Source organism: Cyrtonyx montezumae, unplaced genomic scaffold (genome assembly GCF_038088225.1).
Source record: "Cyrtonyx montezumae isolate F1298 unplaced genomic scaffold, pur_monq_1.0 scaffold_8, whole genome shotgun sequence".
NCBI classification, from domain to species: domain Eukaryota; kingdom Metazoa; phylum Chordata; class Aves; order Galliformes; family Odontophoridae; genus Cyrtonyx; species Cyrtonyx montezumae.
Genome location: NW_027072089.1, coordinates 21,646,889 through 21,668,774, shown reverse-complemented (window position 1 = coordinate 21,668,774; position 21,886 = coordinate 21,646,889). Strand labels below are relative to the sequence as shown.

The 21,886-nt window shown below is 43.2% G+C and overlaps 1 protein-coding gene across 3 annotated transcripts in view; it reads left to right on the top strand.

Annotated features, from left to right (window-relative positions):
• Positions 1–1,156: 1,156 nt before the first annotated feature.
• ESRP1 (epithelial splicing regulatory protein 1) overlaps positions 1,157–21,886 on the top strand; it is a 36,057-nt gene continuing 15,327 nt past the window's right edge. For 2 of the 3 annotated variants that reach the window (XM_065752069.1, XM_065752068.1), the window contains exons 1-13: positions 1,157–1,314; positions 1,512–1,640; positions 2,457–2,570; positions 5,169–5,283; positions 12,070–12,168; positions 12,266–12,320; positions 14,202–14,312; positions 14,401–14,533; positions 14,622–14,664; positions 15,823–16,124; positions 17,499–17,717; positions 19,493–19,691; positions 21,486–21,654. In XM_065752069.1, coding sequence (XP_065608141.1) covers positions 1,183–1,314; positions 1,512–1,640; positions 2,457–2,570; positions 5,169–5,283; positions 12,070–12,168; positions 12,266–12,320; positions 14,202–14,312; positions 14,401–14,533; positions 14,622–14,664; positions 15,823–16,124; positions 17,499–17,717; positions 19,493–19,691; positions 21,486–21,654 — 1,820 coding nt within the window. In that variant the 5' untranslated portion in view covers positions 1,157–1,182. The remainder of the gene's footprint in view (positions 1,315–1,511; positions 1,641–2,456; positions 2,571–5,168; positions 5,284–12,069; positions 12,169–12,265; positions 12,321–14,201; positions 14,313–14,400; positions 14,534–14,621; positions 14,665–15,822; positions 16,125–17,498; positions 17,718–19,492; positions 19,692–21,485; positions 21,655–21,886) is intronic. The other variant, XM_065752070.1, reaches the window with a different exon arrangement.

Sequence of the window (21,886 nt, the reverse complement as noted above, 5' to 3'; positions counted from 1 at the left end):
AAACCATCCATGTGCCTGCGTTAATGAGAGATGGTGCAAGCTGCAATCCTGCCCCGACACAAGGCGCGGCGATGAAGAGGAGTACACGTGCACTGTCGTCCTGGCAGACACTAGGGAAGCAGCGTCACAACGAAGCTAGAAGTATGCCATTAGGTTGATAACAGAACTAGACGTGCTGCAGGATTTGATCGGGGAGAGTCAGAGTTACTTGTTTACGCTACCTTTGGCAAGCTGTTCTGTAGCTTTGTAAAGGAAAGTCACTTTTTGATCAGTGCGTGCTTAAGACATCCATTTAGCGGTGAAAATAAATAATAATAATGAAACCTCCGGGGAAAAAGCTGTCACAAGGAACAAAACCACCGCTGTTCATCCTCCCTCGAGGAAGAGCTGCGCTCACGGCGCCAGCGTTAGGGGATACCCCATAACGAGAGCGGCTCGGGCGCGCCGGTGCAGGCGGGAGCCTCTGCTGGAAGCGCGGCAGCGGGACAAGCCGCAGCAGCCGGCTGCAACCCGCTCGGGGCTCCCGGTGCTGCCGTCGAGGCGGGGCGGGAGGGGCCGGGCCCGAGCGCTGCCAGCTCACAACGTGTCCCGGCAGGAGCGGGCGCACCTTCCTGACAGCGGGAGGAGCACGGTGCCCGGCGGGGCGCGGGCCGCCGAGTTTGGGGGGTGGGTGGAGGGAACGATTCCCGTCGGGGCCTCCCGAAGAGCCAGGGCGATGCTGAGCGATTCGCTCCCCGTCCGGTCTGGGCCCCGCCCGCAATCAGCGCTGCCCGCGGCCGCCACGTCCCGACGCGGTGGGGCCAATGGGCGGGCGGCGCCAGGTGTGTGCTACCTGCACCACGTGGGCCGGGGGGGCGGGCAGGTAGGGCCGCGGCCCCAAACAGAAAAGCCCGCAGCCATTGCGCGCTTCCCAGGGGTGCAGCCGGTGTGGGAGCGGCTGCCTCCCACCCCCAGAAGAGAAAAGAAAGTGGGGGGGGGAAGGAAAGGGGTGCCTGAGTGTCTTTTCCGTGCTAAGTGCCCAGGGAGCGGGCTGCAGGCGGGGGCTCTCCCACTTGGGTCTTGCTTGGAAGCGCCTTGAGCAGGGAAACTGTGGCCTCTTCTCTTCCTTCTCCTGTTCTTCGTCGCTTCCCCCCCCCTTTTTTTTTTTTTCTCCTTTCGTACTTTCCCTGGCCCGGCGGCATCATGACGGCATCTCCCGACTACCTGGTGATCCTCTTTGTGACCACGGCAGGCACCAACGGGGCAAGGCTGGGCTCAGATGAGCGAGAGCTGCTCCAGCTCTTGTGGAAGGTGGTCGACCTGAGGACTAAGAAGGTACTTTTCCTCCGGCCGAGGAAGGAGAACCGCGAGCCACTGCTCCCCTTGTCTTCCTGCTGCGCTGGGTGGCCTGGGAGCTGGGCTGGCTGTGGGTGAGCCAAGCTGGTGCAGGTCCTGGTGGAGGGCAGGGCTGGGGTTGCAGGTGGGAAGCTCAACTCAGGTGCTGACTCACCTGTCTTCTGCTTTCCCCGGAGCTGGGGCACCTGCACGATGTGCTGGTCCAGCCTGACCACGCGCAGCTGACAGCTGAGTGCCAGGAGGTCACCAAGGTGGATGTGGAGAGCCTGGCGCTGGCTCCGTCGCTGGAGCAGGCACTGAGACAGGTGATACCCCATAACCTGCTGCTGGGTGCTCCCTGGGTGGGAGGTGGAAGCCGCATTAAAATCAGTTTGCCCCACGTCATTCCTTTCCTGTTAGTGGGATGGTGGACCCTGGCATATGGGTACACATGGGTGAGCCAGCATGGCCTGTGATAAGCGTTGTGGGGTTTTCTTTTGCTCTCAGAACTTGAGAGGTAGAGTCCAGCCTCCAGGAGAAGAAGGTGAGGGCTAAGCAGCCCCCTGTGCTTTTCTCCTGCCCTGCTGGGCCCTGTCACAGTTGTTGCTGCCTTTCCACCAGTGTAAGAGGCCAAGCTGAGGTGCCCAGTGAAAAGATTGGGTGCCAGTAAGTCCTGCTAAGGCTTATGATGTCTTTTCTACTCTCGGAAGAAGGTAGCACTACTGAAGCACCTAAATAAGAAAAGGGGTGTATGTGACTCACGTTGAGCTTGGGATGAAAGCCTTTCTCCCTTTCAGTGTGCAGGAGTGCATTTTCGGCAAGGGTTTTCTGCAACTGGCTTCATCTCCTTGCAGAGCTCTTGCAAATGCTCCTGGAAAAAAAAATTGTTTTCGTGACGTAGGCTGTGTATGTGGGGCTGCATCTTGGTAGAATAGGGAAAATGGCAATTTCCTTATGAAGGTAATTTACCAAGGGAGTCATCACTTGCTTAGCTAGTAAGCAATAAATCTACAAAAGATGCATGAAAAAGAAATTCCAGCTCTTTAATCCTGGTGACCAAGATTAATGCTGTCAATTGATGACACTTCCTTGTGCAGCAGCTCAGATCTCTTACATGTGTCTTTTGTTGTTCCTGCTTCCAGTTTAATCAGTCTGTGAGCAATGAGCTGAACATCGGTGTAGGTACTTCCTTTTGTTTCTGTACTGATGGACAGTTGCACATTAGACAGGTTCTGCATCCTGAAACTTCCAAGAAGGTATGTAGCTGTCACTTATGTTTGCCTCTTAATGTTCTCAGTGTATTTACTTTAAAAAAAAAACAACAAAATTCTCTTTAAAATACATAGTATAAGGGGTCCTCTGTAATCCAAACGGTGTTTATCAGTCAGTACATAGGCAGCACAAGCAGTGCCTGTGCAGCCCCAGGTGCCTTTTAAGGTTAAGCAAGAAGAATGTATTTGAATTATGTGTTTGAGTAAGGGACAACATATTGAAAGAATATATCTGGTGATTTACTGCTATGGGAGCTACAGTGGGTTAACAAGTGGAAATTTGGAGATGTTGCAAGCTGTTCACGATGAAGGTGGTTAACTGCCTTTTGAAATCTGACATTTCCCTTTACCTTCAGTAGCTTTCAAGCTTTCTATGCTCAATTGGCCCTGTGAGGGCGGTGCTTGCCTTTGTAAGGAGCTGAGCAGTAGTAGGAGGCATGCTGTAGGGATGACTGTTCCTGTACTCCAGAGTTTTCTGTAACTTCAGAGTTGCCAAATTGCTAACAGTGGTATGAGCTCTGGCTCACTTTTCATTAGTGATAGGGTTGCAGCAATATGCTAAGTCTTCAGGCCTGTGTTAACTGCCTCAGTGTTAATCATATCTTGTTTTCTGGCTTGCTGTGAAGGTGCACTGCTTTGCATTCCTAGCACTGTTCAAGAAGCATTTAGATGAGGTGCTAAGGGATTTGATTTAGTAGTTGGGTAGGGATAGTGATAGGAGGATGGTTGGACTATAGATGATCTTGTAGGTCCTTTCCAATCTTATGAACCTATTCAGAGTTGTTCTGGTTTTAACCACTGGCTGCTGATCCCTGTGCCTGTCCTTTTGCCTACCCATCTGTGGAGGGAGCGTGCTGCAAGTTTGTGTTCTTCTGGAAGTGATGCTGGATGGGCTTTTTATTACTTTTTAGCACTGTTATTATTAATACCTTAAAAGCTTTAGGAGAGAAGCCTTGCATGTGGTTCCTAATAAAGGATTAGTCCTGTGTGCGTGTAACTTTGTTAGCATATAACATGAATGGGAGAAAATGGGGAAACGTCTTCAATAGATTTTCTCACTTAAAAGTGAGGTGTGTGTCTTAAACATTTTAAGAGACAGCTTTCCCATGTGACTGTGAACAGAATGTTCAATACAAATTCTGTTCACATACAAAATGTGAACAGAAGGGAGAGCTCTTAAAGTTGTTTGGTGTCAGCAATAGGGATTTTTTTGTTTATGCCTTCAGCCTCACTGAAAGCAGTCAAATTGTCGTCAACATCTTCTGCTACTGTTTTGTTAAAAACTATTTGTTGGAAATTTGCTTCCTTCTGCCTCTAGATTAAGGAAGACAGAGTCTTATGAGATGAATACCCTCAGCTGAGGTTGGGGATGTGTGGATCCAAAGATCATAGAATTATAGAATCTTTAGAGTTGGAAGGGCCTGTGTAGTCTTACTCCCCTGCAATGATTAGGGATATCTACAGCTAGATTGGGTTGCTCGGAGCCCCTCCATCCTGGCTTTTGAATGTCCAAGCCAGGTAAAATCCACAGAGGCAGAAATCATGCTACTCTGGAATATGTGTTTCTTGAAGATGCCGCATCTGAACCAAGCTAAACAGTGCCAACTGAGTTTAAGTGCAGAACTTTTCTGATGGGAGAACAAAACAGCTGTGCTAAAACTAGAGCAGACAATCTTGGCAAGCACATCTGTATTTCCATGTTTGTCTTTAAAGGTGGTCATTTGCCTAATGTACCTGTCTGTGTCCTGAGATAAGCTGTAATGTTTTCAAAGCAGAACTTGTTACAGAGACTATACTTGTCTCTGCTTTCTAAATGTACATCCATGTATCCTGTCATCCTGCTGTGATGCTGACTAGTCATTAAGTCTGCCCTCTGTCTAGAAAGGCAATGAAGGCCACAGTTAAGTAGACAGCTGAGAGTTGTGGCTGTGAAGAAGGCTGAAGGAGAGAGGGGAGTTTGCGTTAGCTGGTACAATTTCCCCAGGTCTTCCTTTCCTCATCTTGAAACAAACAAAAGCATGTCACAAATGTAGCTGTGGGGAAAAAAGGGTTTTTACTGATGCTTGCAATGGACTTGCTTCTGGCTATATGTGCTGTAATTAAAGTGCTTAGCAAAAATAGGCTGATAATTTTATACCATATCAAACCTTCATCTGCCCCAGTTTTCATTTTATTAGTGGAATAAATATTTGAAATGTGACTCTTCTCTGAAAACTGCCTGAAACCAAGATGCCTTCTGCTAGACTTGCAAAATTTACTTGGCTCCACAAACTGAAGTGGGTGCCCTCTGGCTTTTCACAATAAAAATTGGAACTGAGAATTGATGATAAATGTTGCAATAGCATGCGTTTGCTCTCCTACATATTGGATTTGAAGCACTTGTAATAATAGCAAATGTTTCACTGGCAGTGAAAAAGCATGCTTCTCTTTCTTAAGCCACAGAGAGGAGGATGCTTAAGCAAAAAACAAGTTGATAAACTGTTTGGTTATTTTCCTAGCTGTTACAAGGAAAGTTAGGAATGTAAAGACAAAAATAAACATACTTGCCTGAGCTGACAGATGCTACCTTGTTTTTTTTTATAGAATATCTTACTGCCTGAATGCTTCTACTCCTTTTTTGACTTGCGGAAAGAGTTCAAGAAGTGTTGCCCTGGCTCACCTGACATCAGCAAACTGGATGTTGCTGCCATGACAGAATGTATCCTTCTAACAGTGATGGTGTCTGCCAGTGATACATCTTTGCTTGAGTTTTGGGACAGATGTGAGTAATGCTTGCAGTGCATATTTAGGGGTGATGGAACTTTAATGAGTGACTCGGAGCTGCACAGAGCCTTCTCACAAAGATTAACAAAACACCTGAGGGTGCACAATGCCATGGGGGGGAAGTCCTGTGTTTCTTCCTGATTTCTGGAAGCTTTCTTATCTACCTTTACAGATGTCCTTTAAACTTCCCAGCTTAATGTAACTAACATATTTATCCAAATCACTGACATAAAGCTAAGTTTAAAGTTGTTAGGTTACTCACTGTAACAGTTAATGTTTTTATTTTAATGTAAGAGTGAACGTTGGGAGGGAGCAGTTACTCTTGAAGTGAACTGGTAATGCGTTTTTAATTCAGGAGTGCGGCAAAGGCAGGGATGCTGCTAGTAAGTATGATATCCAGCCTTAGTCTCATAGAAGCTGTGTGTTGCACGTCTCAATGTGATGGTGTGCTGGCAGTGAGATGCAGTCTGTATCGTTTTTTCAGTTTAGCAGTAAGGATGTCTTTAAAAACTACTTACAACCACATCAAACTATTATGAAATGCAATCCTGTCTTAGTTCAGTTTTGAGTGCTATATGGAGTTGCTGGAGCTGAAATCAATGCTATAATGCCAGCATTATAGAAAGGATAGAAATCATTTTTTTTTTCCCCTTGCTCTGAAGCTAAGAACTCTACTTAGTAAGTGCTGGAGTGTGGACTTCTATGTAGAAAAGCAAACTAAGTATTGCAGTCTATAAACTTGATGAAAAACTGAATATATAACATGTGAGCTGGAGAAATTAATGGCAATGAGCTTTGTTAGCTGTTCTGAAGAGATACCTTTGCTTTCTGCCTTTGTGAATGTCTGGTGTATGTCTTGCCACCACAAAGTCTTGTTTGAATGTAGATACTTGGAGACTTGTTGTTCAACTGATGCATGGTGACTGATAGCAGCCCTGTCTTCTGGGGAAGGAAGGCAGGACTCCAGGCACTGCCCATCAGTACCACCTGGTGGGGGGTAATTGTTGTTCCTCCAAGGCTTGGGCAGTCTGTCCAAGTGGTCTTACATCTGAATTCTGGATCTGACACACATTTCTTTAGGTGTATGTAGGGCTGAATAACTATTCTGTTTTTCTTTGTGGTTTGCCTTTTGTAACTGCTAATGCTCTTATTTATAAACTTGTTCTGTTTGTGCAACATGGCCAGAATTAACTGTCTCTGCTTGTATTGTTCAGCGTCCTTGCAGGGGCTTAAAAGGAGGGTGTTGACACAGAAAACGTGAAGTTTGTTGGTTTTCCTTTTATTGCTCAATGTAGTCATTTTCTTTCCCCTCACCTTGCTGGGATGTCCCAACTTACACACCTCCTAACACAGGAGATTAAGTTAATTGCACTTGGAGAGTCTGTGCATGCGTATAGTGCCTGCGATAAAGGTTTTTGTTGGAATGGGTGATTATGTCTGAGGATTAGTTCAAACAACTTTGTGCACAGAGTTTTCCTCAAGTGAGACAGCTTCTTTTTCTAAGACTGTTATGTAGTGAAGACAAGTCTAAATGAAAACTAACAAATTTGAACTAGAAGTGCTGGGGAGGTGGTGAAGAAGGGAGGATGGATAAACTAAAACCCAATGGAGTGGGCTGAAATTTCAGAGAACCTGATCTGTCTCTTGGCTCTTCCAGGAAGTGAGCATAGCTCTTCTAGCCCATAGTTAATGGGGCTGCATGATGGGAATCCTCTGAGATTGTGGATACTGTGCAGTCTGCAGGGGGCTAGGTTTGTTAGCACTTGGTGGGCAAAGGTTTTGCTTTAGGGGTCAGGTGCTGACCACAGGTGCAGAAGACTGCACTCCCAAACTGATGGGAGCAGGAGTAGGATGCATTTGGGCACATCTCTTGATGTGCTTAAATCTGCTGACCCAGATATAACGTGTTTGTGCTCAATGACAGGAAACTTGGGCACTATGGAAGCGTTAGGGGAGAGGTGGCTATTGATGCACAGTCAGTTAAATCTATAGGAGTCTTTCAAATGCTTTTATTTTGGTTGGTAGCATTTGATTAAACAAGTTAAATGCTGATGGAGTGTCTTCTGTGGCTCCCAGCAGTCAGAGGAAATCATCTCCTGCTACTGTCAATCAGGAGGTGTATTTCAGGGTGTAAAAGCACTGGACTGCTGGTGCTTGGCTGTATACTTGGTGCTTGTTTTCTTTCTATGATCTTGGAAAGAAACACTGAGATACTAAAGTAAATATGTGGCAAGTGACTTCAGAAAGAACCTCTGAGACTTGCTTCTTCAGCAAGCTACTTGAAATTGTGTACAGTAATGAAACCTTCCTGGATCGAAGAGCTTGGGTGAAAGCTTTGCATCGTGCCTTCGGCCCTTAAAGAAATGATGAAATCCTTGTACAAACAGCCCCTGATTTCTTTTAATGCAGGGTAAGGAAATACTTCAAATGCTATCAGATTTGAGAGACTAAGGAAGAACTGAGACTCATTTTAACTGTTACCTCTGCTACTGCTTCTTAACTTATGGTCTGCAGTGGTTTTCTGGTGCAGGAGATAGAATTGCGGCAGACTTTCCTTACTCAGCATTATTGGGATGGCAGAACAATGATGAGAAGTTTTTGGTAAGAAAAAACTTGGAAGAAATGATCCTGTACTGGCAAGAAAAGGAACTCTGTTCTGTTGAAATCTCTTTAAACATGTCTGTATACAAAAGAAGCAGGGTTGTTCTTCTTGCATCCTCAGTACCTCCCAAACTTGCTACACATCTTGATTTGCAAAGCTTGCTGAGCCAGTTCTCACTGCTGTGAGTGCCTTCAGGGTGGAGTGAACAAAGCTTGCATGACTATTCCGAACGCAGTCTGCAGAAGACTCATCCTCTGCCTCAAGATTGGGCGTGCAGAAGTCATTAAAAGGCAAATAGCTATTGCTTCCTGCACCGTATGGTTTGCTCCACCTGCTTCTCAGCTGGGTTTTGTGGGGATAATTCCTTGCTAGGAGGACTGCTGGGTGTTGTCAGTAGAAACACAGGCATACTTCAGAACAGTCTGTTTAATGCTCTGGATAAGATCTGGATACTACAATACTGAAACTTGCTTTGTGACCTGGATGTCTAGAGAGCCATTATGCAGAGCACAGTTATAACCACCAGTACTTAACCCTAGCTAGCAAAACCCCATTAATAAATATTACCCAAGAATCTTATGTATTGCTATTTGTATATCCTGTGGTAGTACCCATGAACTAGGTTGTATCAGATCATGTCTTTTTTTTTTAAGTATTACTTTAAGGTAACCACCTGTCTGAAGAGACCTAGAATAGCAGAAAGAGGGAGAAGCATCAGCATTGCAAAGCGTGAAGGTGCTAGTAGTTCATCTTGTTCTCTGAGCTAAGTGAGCATTCAGCTTACTTCTTGCTGTGGTTAAGAAGGGAGTTGAGATGCTGAGAAGAGAGGGGGAGGAGAAGGGCTTGCAGGACACTGACAGTGGGTGAAGCTGCAGTGAAGACCCAGGGGGAGTAACTTAGTGTCTCCCACTGTCTACAAGGTGATGTAGGGTGTGCCACCCCTCAGTGTGTTGTGTTGATTGTGGTGCTGCTGCTGTGCACTTAACCTGTCTGAATGCACCTTTTGGCCCCTGCTAGGCTTATATATATGTTATAGAATATATAATAATTATATATTATATATATATTGCATATATGCTATATGTGATAGCAGAAAACACATTCTAGTGGCTTTAGGCAGCCAAGTTCATTTTTTTCCTTTGCTTTAAATGTAAACTTAGATTTATCTGCTGCCATCAACTTTCTTCCCCTCCCTCCATTTCCCTGCTGTGGACAAGTTTTAAACATCAGTATACACACATGTATGGTGTCTCTCATACCTTCTGAAAGCAAGTGGTATGTTTTTTTTAATGATTATTCCATTAGCACCTTTTTTTCCCTAAGTATCCTTTATTTCCAGTGTCTTGGTTGGTGGAGGTCCATCTATCTGTAGATAAGACATGTTCATTAAAATTCAGGTTTTCACTTAGTTGATGTTTTTATTAATGTTCTTTCACATATGCAGAAAACAATTTTCTTCTCTAACATTGCCTAAAAGCCTTGCTTCCAGCTAATCAGAGGCAAAGGTGGGAGTGATTTCTCTCCTCTCACACCTACTAACATTGATGAATTTCTTCTTCCCCTCCTGTTGTGCTTATGTTAATCTAGAGAGGTTTTTTTTTTTTGCTCAACTGACTCTGAACACCTGGCACTGGTTTCTGTTTGCACTGGGGCACTTCTAGGAACTATCTCCTGTTGATCAATGTTTTCAATGAAAATGTTTTCTGAAGAGGATGCAAGTGGGGTGGGAGTGTTTGTTTTTCCTTGTGTAGTGGCCTTGCTTCAGTGCCTTGTCCCATCTTCTAGATCTGATCACTTGCAGAAATATCTGGCTCTGCAAGAGGCAATTATTGTGTCTTGTGTCAGCTTGATCTGACAGCAAAGCCACTGTGTGGGTACATGTCTCTTGTCCCAATATCTGTTGAAGCTACTGAGTTATCTTCCTTTCTGGAAGATTTTAAAAACAGGAAAGATTAAAAAAAAAAAGCAGCTCCAACAATCATTTAAAAAAAAAAAGATAGGCAAGCAAGAGCAGGTTTCCCATGTCTACATTTCCAGCAATGCCTTGTAACCTGGCTGGGCAGTGGAGGCTCCACACAGGTGTGATGTCTGGTGGAGAAGTGCTCCACTGCTTTGCTGTATGAGGTGCCCAGAAACATCTGTGTGCTGCTGATTAGACAGCCACTGTGCCTGCGGTGAAGGCAGTCTGTGCATTGTTTGTTTTCTTTTCAACCCCCCACCCTTCCTTTCCCAGGTGCTGGTAGGGGAAGACAAGCTTGGGTGGATAGATTAGAAGAAGAGTATAATGAAGAAGTTCCTTGTTGTCATAAACACTGGTGATAGTCTCTTAAACTATGTTTTCAGGGTTGTTTCACGTGGCTTGTTCAAGACTTTTGTTTGGTTTTAAGAAAACCATTTAGTGCTTTTTTTTTTTTTACCAGTGTACTCCAGTGGTATACTTGGAGGGCAGATGATGGCAATGGCAGACTGGTGGTGCAGGTGGCAGGGATGGATCACTGGCTTAACTTATGTGGTTTATTTTTTGTCTTTTTTAATTTTTAGCTATGATAAATCACTTCTTACAAGTGCTTTTGAAGCTGATGCAGCACTGTCCTTTCACGTTCTCCACTCAAATGCAGACCTAAAAGCAACAAAGTCACAACCTTGGGTTTGTCTCAAAGCTTCAGTGCTGTGTTTTTCCTGTCTTTGCTGTGGAAAAGATTTATTAATCTGGTTAATTACTTATTTAAATTATTTTAGTCCTGTGATTTAAAAGTGTTTTGTAGTAATGACTTGCTGTCAAATTCCAAATAATGGGAAGACTTTATTCCCTAGTGATATTTATACCCCCTCTGCCACTACCTGTGTTGAGGTGATAGAACAGAGGTAGTGTGCATCGCTGTTTCAACAGAGGTTGTTCCTCTACTCTCTGTGCTTCACGTAGGCACCTACCAACTCAAAATGTAGTCAACTCTAGGTGGAAAAAAACTTTTCTTTGAGAGGAACTTTGCCATCTGGGATGGATAAGCAACTTTTGAGCAAACTATGCATTTGAAATGTCTTGTGCAGCTTTATGGGAATGGGAGCAAGTAACTGTTGGTTTGTCTGTTTTCAGTGCCTTGCTTTACTGCTGTCTGGATAGGTATCATTGTTTAAGAAGCTTGATTTTTTTTTTCCTTCTAATATCATAATTTGAATTGATAAGACAGAAAAGACAAGTCCTACTTAATACTGCTTTATAGTTCTTGTTTCTATTTTTTTTAGCCATTCTTTTTTAAAAAAAATGTGGCTAGAAAGTCCTTTTAAAAATTGACTAAATAAATATAGTGAAGTTGCACATAATCTTACAGTTGTGTAATTTGTTGTTACGGGGTTCAAATATGGCAAGAAGCAAAAGAGACTGTAATAAACACTTCAAAAGCTGTGTGAGGAAAGACTTGGTATATGCAACTTAAATCAGACTCCCTCAATGAGTTTGAATTTATAACTGATCAGTCTTGAGTCTGAAGGATTGTGGAGGACACACAGGTTGTAATGCTCTGGTTTGTCCCCCAGTTGTCCACAATGGTGCACTCTAAGCTGGTTCTTCCCAATGCTATGTAACAGTATAAAGCTCAAGCTGGAATTTCAAATAGGTGAGATTTAAACAAGGTGCTGCTTGTGAATTTTATCGAAGTGATAACATATTTACTCTACTTTAGGTAGAGTACTAGATAATTTAGGAAACGTGTTACATCTCTTTCAGTTTCTGTTTTGTTTTTCCTCCATCCCTGCATCTTCCCCTAGAGATTAGAGATGATCTTAATTAAAGAGGACAGGGCTCCAGTCTCTCCTGCATGCAAGAGTGTTTCTGTCTTTCAGATATACAAAATGTATGAGTGTATTAAATATGTATGTTCTTATTATGGGGTCTCATGTCCCCAGACGCTTTCTGGTTTGACCTCATGCTCCCGCAGGTGGCAGTAGTTAGAGGCGAAGGCAGCAGCAAACCCAGAGCAGCTGATGCATCCCGGCAGGAAACAGGCTTAAATCTTCCCCTGAGAAGTGACTTACCATTAAGATAATGTCAAAGCTTGCTGCTTTAGTAGGAGACCAATTTGAAATCTATCTGGTGATGACTGACTTAACTCCGGCACAAAGATTTAAATCTTGACAAGAACAGTTCGGCACTCTCATATGGAGCCTCTCGAGTTGAAGATATGGGGAACATTATTTTAACACTGATATCTGAACCATACAGTAAGTGATTGTGGTGAACTGGTCTTGTGTTGCTCATTTTTGTCTCTGCATTTTGCATGCTGAGGAAGAAGGAAATAACTTGTACTGTGTTTCACAGATCACAGGTTTTCAGATCCAGAAAGAGTGAACTACAAATTTGAAAGCGGGCCTTGGTACGTATCTTCTCCCTTTCCTTTTTAAAAAAACAAAGCAACAAAAAAAAGCACCAGACACTGCTTATATAAGCTGTTCTGTATTAATAATTTGCAAGTAGCGGTTGCCATTATTTTTTATTTATCCTGTCACTGCTGTGGGAATAAATTAGATGTTTTAAGTGGGAAGGGGAATAGAGAACTGCATCAGATGCATGAGTGAAGCCTGGCAGGAAGCTGTTGCTTGTTAGATACTGGTAGTTCTGGGTTCTAATAAGTGCATATAATGGATGTTGAGTGTGCTGTGCTGTTACCAAAGAACTTAAGCATTTTTGCGGAGGTAAACCTATTAGTATTAACTTTTCCACTTTTCCTGCAGTTTGCTTCACAGTTATTGAACATGCATTATGTTGATTTCTTTTCTTGTGTAGGAAATATGTATCTCCATAAAGACACAGTGTCAAACAATAGACTGCTACCAGTAAAGTGCTTGAGCTCCATGATTGTCTTCTTCCGAAATGCTTTAAACATAAAGCATTTATCTATGCCTGATGGTATTTAACAAAAAAAGTAATTGTGTACTTCCATATATGAATACAGTTTTTCCTCAGTGTTGCTGGATACTTGCACTGTGGTATCACAAGAGACCAGTGTTAAGCTGACCTTATTCAGATTTCCTTCTTGTGTGAATGCTTACTTTCCCCTTCCAGATTAACTGTCATCACAGTCAATGGTACTGGCACTCTGAGCCCAAGGAGGAAGAGCTGAATGTGGCAATTCTGGCAGAAATTACCCAGTGAGATGAGTTCAGGCAGCTTTTAGTTTTAGTGTTGTTCTAAGTTTCCCCTTTCACTAATGAAATCAGGTAATAAGGTAAAAGATTCCCATCTTATTTGTGATAATAAGTGAAATAGGTTTTGTTTGAACTGCAAAGGTGTGTCATAAAAGGTAATGCTGTCCTATTTGCACAAATGTATGTACCTATTGCTTACATTTTCTTGAGGCAAAGCATTCAGATAGAGAATTTGGGGATGTCTGTCCAAAATGCTACTTACGTCTAATGGAAAGCTCACCTGAGAACTGAAAATCTGGAACGTGGCCCTCCTATAGCATGGCACTGCACAGCCCTCCCAGATGAAGGCGGGCAGCTACTCCTTCAGTCCTGTGGTCTGTCTCCTTGCAGCAGCCTGTCCCTCCAATAGCCAGAGAGACAGCGATGGGTAGCTGTCAGTGTTTTGTTCTACATGGCTTTTCGAACGTGCAAGAGAACAAAAGAGGCTGTAGTAATGGCCAATTAAATGTGCCTCAGTGTGGCTGAGCTATTCCCATGCTAAACAGCCAACCTAGCCTGTGGCTGTGTTGGTCTCCAGTAGTGCAGCAGTGGCCCAAACACAAAATGTTAAGGCTAAACCCCTTGGGCAGGAGTTCCTCAATGCTATGTAAAATCCCAAACAAATCCAGTCTTAGTGTGCAAGGGCCAGTCATGGACTATCAGATACAAGATTTGCTTACATCTAACTGTTCTGCTTCAATCTCTAGTTAGCCAGGCTTAGCAGAGCAAGTACTTTCATTGTGCTATGCTGTTGGTCGAACAGGGTTAGTACAAGACATCAGTAGGTCATGAGGTGAGAATGAAGCAGGGAAATGCTCAAAGAAAAGAGAGCTCGAGGAGCAGGTGTGGAGCAGCACAGAGGGGAGCTGGGAAAGGCAGGTTAGCAGAGCTTGTCACTTGCAGTGACTTTGTCATGGGTCTTAGGAAGCCCTGGCAATACCTTCCCCTCACCCAGCAGACAGGGACTGTGGGCAGAAGCTTGTTACTGGAGTACAGGTGACAGGCAGTGGTTTGTGCTTGTACCAGATGCTGAAGCCCTCTCTGCACTGTTTCTTCTCTTGTGCCTGCAGCAGCAAGATGGAACTTGTGGACGACAATGCTGTCATCCGAGCAAGAGGGCTCCCTTGGCAGTCATCTGACCAGGACATAGCAAAGTTCTTCAAAGGCTTAAATATTGCCAAGTTAGTAGCGAGGAACCTACCTCTACCTCTGTAGTGCTTCACTTGCCCTTATCTTGGAGTGGTTATGTCTTTAACTTAAATCTTGCAGGGGAGGTGCTGCACTCTGCCTCAATGCCCAAGGTAGGAGGAATGGGGAGGCTCTTGTCAGGTTTGTAAATGAAGAGCATAGAGATCTAGCACTGCAAAGGCACAAGCATCACATGGGAAACCGATACATTGAGGTGGGTACCACTTGCTCTGAGGTCATCTTCTCAACAGGAATGTGAAATGCATGTCAGTCACATGTTTTTTCTTCTTCCCTTTCATCAGGTATACAAGGCAACAGGTGAAGACTTCCTAAAAATTGCAGGAGGTAATGTTTAAGTCATGAGAAGAGAGGGCTTATTCTATTAGCATCCCCAGTTAATTTGGGGTTTTAAGTAGCTCTTCTTGGATGTAATCTCCTATTTCCTTTCCCTGAGCAAGCTAGGTGGCTGGTGTGTATCTGCTGGCAGTCCAAGTTGTTCCATGACTTACCTGCCCACCTTTCTCCCTTCCATACCCTTACCAATTTCAAGCAGCCTGACACATGAGGATTTGATCTGTCAAAGTGATCTGAATGAGTTTTGTTTGCTAGGTCCTGTCACTTAGGAAGATGACCTAAATGTTTTTGTCTGCTGAAATCTGAAACCTGAATAATTTTTCAAAAAAAAAACTGCTGTTGCTTAGGAGACTTCTATATAAAAGCAAACAGCTACCACAGTGTAAATAACAGGGGATTTCTTCAAATCAAATCTTTGCTCCTAAATAAAGGGGAAATTTAGGGGTACAGACTACCCTATTCCTTTATGATTACAATCATAGAGAATTCAACTTAAGGCTAGATAAGCTGTTACGTATGAACAGTACTGCTTTAAGAGCTTTCTTGCTTTCTGACAAGTTTATAAATGACTAACTGAATACCTAAGGTTAAGGTTTTAGAGCAGGAGAGGTTAAGTTGTTGAATAGATGGCTATTAAATAGGTTTGAGAAGTTACACCATTCAAAATAAAAATATTACATACTAATGTTGGAAAAATAGTGCATGTCTGGCACAAATTTATTCTGTATATCAGCTTTGCAAAGTGAACTAGCAATAACTGAAAGGTCTGTATTAAGGTGTGGAGTTGGTTAGCAGGTAGCTTTGGAGATAGGGCAGTGTAGGCTTTTAAATGTGAACATCAGTGGTCTTCTAAAGATAGTGGAAGTAGAATTGCAGACTTACACTATTTTCTTAGTGTAGGATGAAATTCCTGTCTTCAACATGCCCTTCCAGCTTTCTTTCCCAGCACAGTAGCCTGGGTACTTGATTGCTGCGTATTGTGGCTTCAGTGTGTGCCAGAGGTCTAAGTGAAAAAGGTGAGGTGCACAGAGGCACTATTCATGCAGAAGGGATCCTGCAGGGAGAGGAGGTAGCTATGCCAGACTTACTCAGGGTTTTATATGGCTGCCAAGACTTAAGTGCTTTTGTTTTTTTGGTTTTTTTTTAAAGGCACTTCCAACGAGGTTGCACAGTTCTTATCAAAAGAAAACCAAGTGATTGTCAGGATGCGAGGTCTTCCTTTCAATGTGACAGCAGAAGAAGTACTGACATTCTTTGGCCAGCACTGCCCTGTAACAGGAGGGAAGGAGGGAGTCCTGTTTGTCACATACCCTGACAGCAGGCCAACAGGGGATGCCTTTGTGTTGTTTGCTTGCGAGGAATATGCACAGAATGCACTGAAAAAGCATAAAGACTTGCTTGGAAAAAGGTACATTGAACTCTTCAGGAGCACTGCAGCAGAAGTTCAGCAGGTGGGTAGAAAGCCTGCAAGCACCTTCCAGTATTCCAGACTCCCACACTGGCACAGAGTAGTGTCAGCAAACACTACTTGGCCATGACTAAAAGCTTTTTATGCTCTTCTCTTACTCCTGGCATCTGTCTGACCTTATATAAAGATTTTGTTTCTTTATGTATATATATTAAAAATTCTTGTTTTCTCACTTTTGGCTTCTGATAGACTTGCAAGCAGTAGTTTTACGTAATTACAGTATCTATAATGTAAAACACTAAGTCAGCAAACTTTAAGTTCACTGCTGGCTTAGCTCTATCTGAAAGGAGTGCTAGTAACAACTTTTGATCTGAAAGTCTTGTGAAAGTTCCCAGCACAGGGAAGCAGAGCATTTTGATTGTCTTTTAGAGAGCAGCATGTCAAGAACCTTTTAAACCGTCTCTAATGTCAGCACTGGCTGCCTGGCAGAGGGTGACAGAGTCATATGGAACTGGGCTTGAAAAGTGCCTCCCACCATTTCATACAGCTTGATGACCATTGATTATGCTGTCAAGGGGATGAAGTGTGGGGCTGGGAGGACTAATGTCTCAAAAAATGTATAGAGCTTAGGTTGATGTTACTAACTTCTGTTTGTGATGCAGACTGTAGCCTAGCTGGAGTAATTTCATTTTAACCAAGCAATGGCGTGGCTTTTTATCCCCAAATATGCAGAGATTTCAGTGCCTTGTTTGGATGATGACACTAACAGTGAGAAAACATTAGTTGCACTGCTTGCTCTTGTTGTTGTATTTTTCTTGAGTGCTCCTCTAATTCTTTTGTTTAGTAAAACTATCTGATTACACATATAAACGAATATTTCTGTTATTCAGAGATAGCTAAAAGGGAGTTATTGAATAGGTGGTGATTGGGTGGGGTTTCTACTGATCAGATTACCCAAGAAATAAGGGAGTCATGCTCTGAGATTTCAAATTCTGTGACTCAGCAATGTAAGGCTGCTTGGTAGTACAGTATGCTTCTAGTCTGGAGATCATCCTAATGCTTAGCAGAGGAGGAATTTGAGGTAGAAGTGGCCCCATGCCTGTATAGCTAGTAGAATATTTTCAGATATCTTCCCCAATAAAAATGCTGTAGAAATGCAGGTTTTGTGTTCTAGGGGATCTTTTGAGACTTGTTTTGCAGTTCAAGTAAATTCTTCAGAATAAGCTGACTTTTCCCAAGATCTATTGCAAAATGTTTAAATCCTAAGCATTACTGCTGTGACTGAAGCCCAGAAAATGCCTCACATTTTTCTTAAAAATACTTCCCAGTCTGAAAATAAATGGGATGGATGTTGCATTCCATTCCTGTGAGTTGAAGTGAGGAGGCTTTCTGTAACCTTTGTTTCTGTCTTGCACAGGTGCTGAATAGGTACTCTTCCACACCTCTCATTCCTCTCCCAACACCTCCTATTCTTCCAGTATTACCTCAGCAATTTGTGCCTCCAACTAATGTCAGAGACTGCATACGTTTGCGTGGTCTTCCCTATGCTGCCACTATTGAGGACATCCTGGAGTTCTTGGGGGAGTTCTCTACAGACATTCGAACCCATGGCGTTCACATGGTGCTAAATCACCAGGTTGGTAGGTGCCTTATTGCAGGTTGGATACATGAACAGGCTTGATATCATCACCAGTAGGGGAGTGCTTTTGGGACTGACACTAATAATGATAATTGGCTTTGCTTCTAAAAGTGTACTGACAATAGATGAGTGTATAAGAACCATGCTTTAACAGCTGCTGCATTTTCTATAGAGTGGCTTCTGTCAGTGAGACCCATATGTCTAAAGCAAAGCCATAGTTTTTTTTATTTTTCATTTGATGGGAGAGGAAGGTGATCCCATAGCACCAGCTGTGATTTTGTATTGTTGGAGCTGGAACTGGAGAGTCCTGCTCAGCAAGATGCTTAATTCCCCTCGTGAAAGGTGTATCTTCAAAACAAAACTGGTCAGTGTTACCTCACAAAAGAGTGATTTGCCCCTGCTTTGGCAAACAATATGCCTCAGGTAATACACGAGGACATCAGTGACTGCGGCCTTTTAGAGGTGCAAGGATTTCCTATGACACAAGTCCTTATGCTTAGCTGAACCTTCAGATCTGAAGGGAAGTTACTTCTCTTAAATGACCAAGGCAGAGTACACAGATAAACAGCTCATTGCCCTATATAGTCAGATCTTTGCAGTAGTTTGCTGGAGGCAGTTTCTACCAAAACCTTTTAGACAAAGGCAGATGTTATCTCCTTGTCCGTCTGTGTAGCTTTTTGGCTTGAGGGAGGGAGAAAGCAACTCCTCATACTCCACAGAGATGCCCTGAGTGGTTGTACTGATGACTGTGGTATAAAAATGGTTCTAAAATTGCTTTGAGCAACACTAAGCCTACACTGAACATGCAGAGTGGTTCCTCTTCCTGGGCAAAGCTTCTGCCCTTGAAGGGTTGGGGAAGAGAGTGGGGGCTACAGTTTCTGCAGTACCTCTGTCTTAAGATCTGTGTCTGTGAGAACTTTACCTAGCCATTGGCTAACCAAGGCTGAAAAAGATAAGGAATGAACAGGACTGGGAGAAAAGATTCAGATGCCAAAGCACAAGTACTTGTTTCTGCAAGTATCAACCCTAGTAAGCAGTGACTAAAGAACCTGGAGGAAGAAATTGCAGTGTGTGTGTACAGACCTGTGAGCATCGGCCATCCCTGCCCAAAGCTGTCACACACTTTTATTTTCTCTTCATGTACCAAACTATTTGATTATTATCTTCCAGAATATTCTCCCTATGCCTGCTATCCTTGGTTCTGACTCCCTCATCAGAAACAAGTGTGTAATGGTTCTTCCCTCAGAAATAATGAGGACTGCCCCAGAACTGAAGTCAGAGCTGACTTCAGAGCTTTACTTCGGGTTTTGGCTACTTAGTTAGCAGGTGCATGTGGTTCAAGTGACTCCTTGTTTATCCCACTCACAGTTGTATGGAAAGATATACTTTTTCTTCCCTGCAAGCTCACACCAAGCCTACCTACTTGATTAGCCTTAGGCTAGTGCCATTGCAAAATATTCTGACCCATATTCGCCTTGAAAGAAAGAAAAAAAAATACAAAGTTTAGCACTTAATTGTGTTTGTTTTCTCAGTTAAGTTAGCGCAAATGGGAAGAAGCAGTGGGCAGACCAGGATTCCCCAACGATGGTGGGGAGCCTCAGAGGGAGTTGAAACACACTGGTGGATATAGGAGTCTGTAGGGATGATTGGCTGCACTTAACTTCAGAGATAAATATTTTTATGACTAAAGTGACTTGTTATAACAACTGAAATCATTATGTTGCTAATTCATGGGAGCTTTAGAAACATTTCCTTGTCTATCTTGTTTGCAGGGACGTCCATCGGGAGATGCTTTTATTCAGATGAAATCTGCAGAACGAGCTTTTCTGGCTGCGCAGAAGTGTCATAAGAAGACAATGAAGGACAGATACGTTGAAGTCTTTCAGTGTTCTGCTGAGGAGATGAACTTTGTGTTAATGGGGGGCACTTTAAATCGAAATGGCTTATCCCCACCACCATGTAAGTTACCATGTAAGTTTTGCATGAGACTTGCCAATTACTCTACGCTGTGTGCGGGTAGGTGTTGGAGCTGCTTTCTTACTCTTTTTCTGGGAAAGGAGTTTCAGATGGGGGTGGTAAAAGAAGGCCACTCCATCTAAAATCATCAGCAGCTTGCATTCACTTTTCCCTTTGGTTGTGGATTGCTGTGATTGAAGAACTACTTTGAAATTCCTCTTGTTTTTCAGTGGCAAACTTGCCTTCCCCTCCTTGAAACTTAAGCTGGCCAGGGCAAGCCATTCCAATGGAAAAAATAATTTGACTGTCTAAGTCTTAAATACATTTCTCATTTAAGTTGATTTGTATTTATACTTCTTATCATGATGAACATGTCAAGTAAGTCCTTGCCCTTTCACTCTCAAAACATAATTTATGAAACCATTGGTAAGGCTCTCCTTTGGACTTAACCTCGACTGTTCTACCTACCACTGCCAGCTGAACTCTTCCTTAGCTTTCTGTTGTTTGTACAGAACTGAGTTGCCTCTGTGGAAGATAAATACACCTTAGTTTTGGCCTCAGATAATTGCAGGAATTGTATTTCATATATAGTTATGCTCTCTAGGGCTATTAGTTTTGATCTAGACAAACATTTGGGGACAGTGCTTTAAGAACTTAAGGGCTGATATGTGCCATATAAATCTGTGCTTATGGGAGGAAATAATGCATTGCTTCCAAGATAGTAAATTACAAGGCAATTGGTTAGAAGCTTTCTCTCCTATGCAAAGGTATTTACTGATGATGGTGGCTTTTCAAAGAAACATATCTAAACCCTGATAGTCAGTGCAGCTAATCTGATAGTGAACTTCCTGGGTGTGGTTTATCTTGAACTATGAATGGACCTTCAGCTAATCCTTAGGAGTAGAGATTTACAGTCCACTAGCATTTCTTGCAACACAAGTACCCAAGAAGGGATCTGCAATATGCGGTCCTAAATGTGACAGATATTGTAGACAGGAATTGGAAGCTTCTCCTGAGAGCTCCTAGAATGGATTATTGAATAGAAGTCACAAAGTTTGGGAGATCTTGAGTGGCAGTGTTCCCATTTCTAACTGCAGTGCAAGTGGTTTTATTTTTTTCCCCTCACACAAGCCTTTTCTGCTCTGTCACTGCCCCGTCCCACAGTGCAGTGAGATGCTTTAAAGTAAGTGTCTGTCATTCAGGGCTGTCTGAATATCATTGTTATGATACTGAAAAATGGGAGAAGGGAGGAAGGGGGTGTGTGAACTCTTGGCTGTGGCATCTGAAATGAAGCGTGGTTTCTGTTTGTTTTATTTATAAACTGAATGTTAACGTGAGTAGGTGCTTTTCCCATGGCTTTTCCTACTCTCCTGTTGTTTAAGATAGAGCTGTTTTGGGGATAGGGAGTATCAGGATGAAATGATGTTCTCTGTACTGGGAGTGTTAGGCAGATCTCAGGCATTGCAGTTTTCTTCTTACAGTGGAGATTTGTCTCACTTGATTGGAGACTATGCTGAAATCTTAGCCTAAAAAAGAAAAACTCCTCTTAAAGAGACCCAACTCCCAGAGCAAGAGGTGTTTTTTTTTTATCTCTTACTCTGCTTTTGACTAAGGGGTGGAAGTACCCACCTTGGTCTTGGAGTCAGGCCCACATCAGTGCCTTATCAGTGCATTATTTTCTGTGATGAGCAGGAGAATGAGGAACTTGAAAAACCTCTGCACTAAGTGCAGAGTTGTTCAGCTAATGAAGGTCATTTAAGTGCTGGAATGTGAAAGGTCTTAATCTATTTTCCATTTGTCTGCTTTTAGGCCTTTCACCCCCTCCTTACTCCTTTCCGGCTCCAGCTGCAGTTGTGCCAACAGAAGCTGCTCTCTATCAGCCATCTGTACTCCTGAACCCGCGGACACTTCAGCCCTCCACAGCATATTACCCTGCTGGGGCTCAGCTCTTCATGAACTACACAGCATACTACCCCAGGTAAAGCAAAGGAGAAACCAAGCAGGAACAGAGAAGTCCTTTTGCAGCAAATGCACAAAACTCACAAAAGAACATTGTCTGTCATGCTAAAGGCTTGTGCCACCAAGATCAGTTTGTTCAGTATCTTGTTCAGGGAAACAATAGCAGGATATTTAGGGATTTCCCAAGTTCTAAGAGTATTTCAGGTAGTGATGATTACTTTTTTAAAGTGTAAGTTGTGTGATTACAGTGG